At 40.0% G+C, this 2,120-nt stretch overlaps 1 protein-coding gene across 1 annotated transcript in view; it reads right to left on the bottom strand.

Moving 5' to 3' along the window:
• Window positions 1-514: 514 nt before the first annotated feature.
• The window catches only part of LOC139639826 (transcription factor COE1-like), a gene marked incomplete at both ends in the record, with an annotated part of 35,923 nt that continues 34,317 nt past the window's right edge, over window positions 515-2,120 (bottom strand). Inside the window, one exon of the mRNA XM_071513978.1 lies at window positions 515-603. Within this exon, the coding sequence (XP_071370079.1) occupies window positions 515-603 (89 nt within the window). The remainder of the gene's footprint in view (window positions 604-2,120) is intronic.

Raw genomic sequence — 2,120 nt, 5'->3', positions numbered from 1 at the left:
AACACATTATAATGCCATCATAATGCATTATAAGTATAGTTATAATCATGCATAGACAGTTATAATGTTTTATAACATTACTCATAATCTGTTATGAAGCTTTTTCATTTAAGTGGTAATGAAAAAGCTTTATAACAGATTGTAAGTAATGTGTTTATAATGTTATATAACATTATAACTCTATGCATGATTATAACTGTACTTATAATGCATTATGATGGCATTGTAATGTGTTATAAGTATGATTATAATGTATTATAGACACGGGCTTCATAGAAAGTGTTACCAAATTTTCCTTTAATGCATATGTAAAATTTCACAATATTACGATATTAACCAAAATCCCAGATGATATCTAGTCTCATATCATGATATCAATATTATACGATATATCCGCCCTAATTTGGCTGCTGAAACAGTCGATAGAAAGCAGACAATAGATCAGCAGACAATAAAAAGTCCAGTTTCCGGTCTTGGATCTGACCTGTGATCAGTTTAACGGCGCTGTACTGACCTTAGGTAACCTCTCGGGGTCCCCGGGGTGACGGGGGATCACCTTCTGTAGCCGCTGGAAGCCGTAGTCGATGGTCGGCTCGTTCAAGGCTGCGGGACAAAGAGGAGGAGAGACGGTGAGGACAGAGGGACCACACAGTCCACACACACACACACACACACACACACACACACACACACACTGCTGCAGGTCAGAGAGGCTTCAGTCCACACACACACACACACACACACACACTGCTGTTACAGGTCAGAGACAAAAGCTGCTGAAACTTCACCTCAAGTAATATTGAAATGATCTCACTGTATTGGAATAGTTATATTGTATTGATCGGTTTCTGTTCTTGTCTTGATGTCTTGTGTTTTCTGACATCGCTGATTTCTCCTTATGATTAATCAGACAGAGACACTTTGAACTTGCTAACCTTTGTTTTGTCTCCATTTTATTTGTTTGTGTTTTGTTTGATGTGGACCCCAGGAGGAGCAGCTGCTGTAATTGTAGCAGCTAATGGGAATCCTAATAAAGTTAAACTTAAAACACACATCAGCATAACACACAGGGAACATGACTTATCCTGAGCCTGGAATCATAAGGCTCTATCTGACTTTTTTTTTTTTTCAAAATAAAGTTATCAACATATTCCTGATGTTTGAATGTTACTTTATGTTTGTGTGGAGTTATTTAACATTTTGGGCTTAAATATTTAGAAGAATAGAAAATACACAACAACCCCAGCTGGGATTTCAAAACTTTGATGCTGAATATCTCAGAACTGCTCAACACCCAGATATAAACTTATACAATTTATAATTACAAAATAGGCAATTTAACAGACGCTCTTATCCAGAGTGACTTACAGTTAGTGCAACAGTAAAACAAGTGAACATTCCTCAAGCTTCAACTGGGTGAGTAGCCACATAATGATATGAAAACAGTGATATGAAAACAAAAAACATGAAAAATATCAGTCCTATAACAAAAAATGTAAACACAAATTGGAAAAAGCAGCTATCTTCCTTTAGAGCGTTATCCTTCCTCACATCCATCCAGTTCTACACCTTCACTCTGTTATTTGCTGCTCTGGTCTGCCTTGCTCAACAGCTCCTCAATTCATCCCTCATCCTCCATCCTCCTGCCTCTGGGATTCAAACCTGCAACCTTCAGCTCACAGGCCGTCTTCTCTAACTGTAAAACAACTTGCTGCCGCCTCCCCGATCTGCAGCTTACAGTCTGTTAGTTAACATTCATCCTGCAGGGCCGACCTGGAAAAGCTCTTTGGTAGAGAGAGAGAGAGAGAGGGAGAGAGAGAGAGAGTCAGTTGATCTCTCTCTCCTCCCAGCCACGTCTCTCTTATCTCCTCTCCTTCTGTTTATTAAGTGTGAGACCTTACACTCAACCTGTCCCCGCCGCTCCGCCTTTTCACCGCTCCCTCCTAACTAATTCAATTGCACTTTCCCTCCTTTCTTTCTTTCTTTCCTTTTTTTTTCCTCTCTCATTCACCCGCCGCAAACAACGCAATCTCCATTTCTCCTCCTCTCCATACGAGGCGAGGAGAGGCTGAGAAACACCCGGAAATGAGTTAGGGGAGATACTTCTCCATAATCAAGCC

This window comes from Centroberyx affinis, unplaced genomic scaffold, assembly GCF_046629955.1.
Source record: "Centroberyx affinis isolate AG114_WGS23_722 - 3 ecotype Tasmania unplaced genomic scaffold, CSIRO-AGI_Caff_v1 ptg007792l_1, whole genome shotgun sequence".
Lineage (NCBI taxonomy): Eukaryota > Metazoa > Chordata > Actinopteri > Beryciformes > Berycidae > Centroberyx > Centroberyx affinis.
This window is presented reverse-complemented; position numbering and strand designations above follow the sequence as displayed.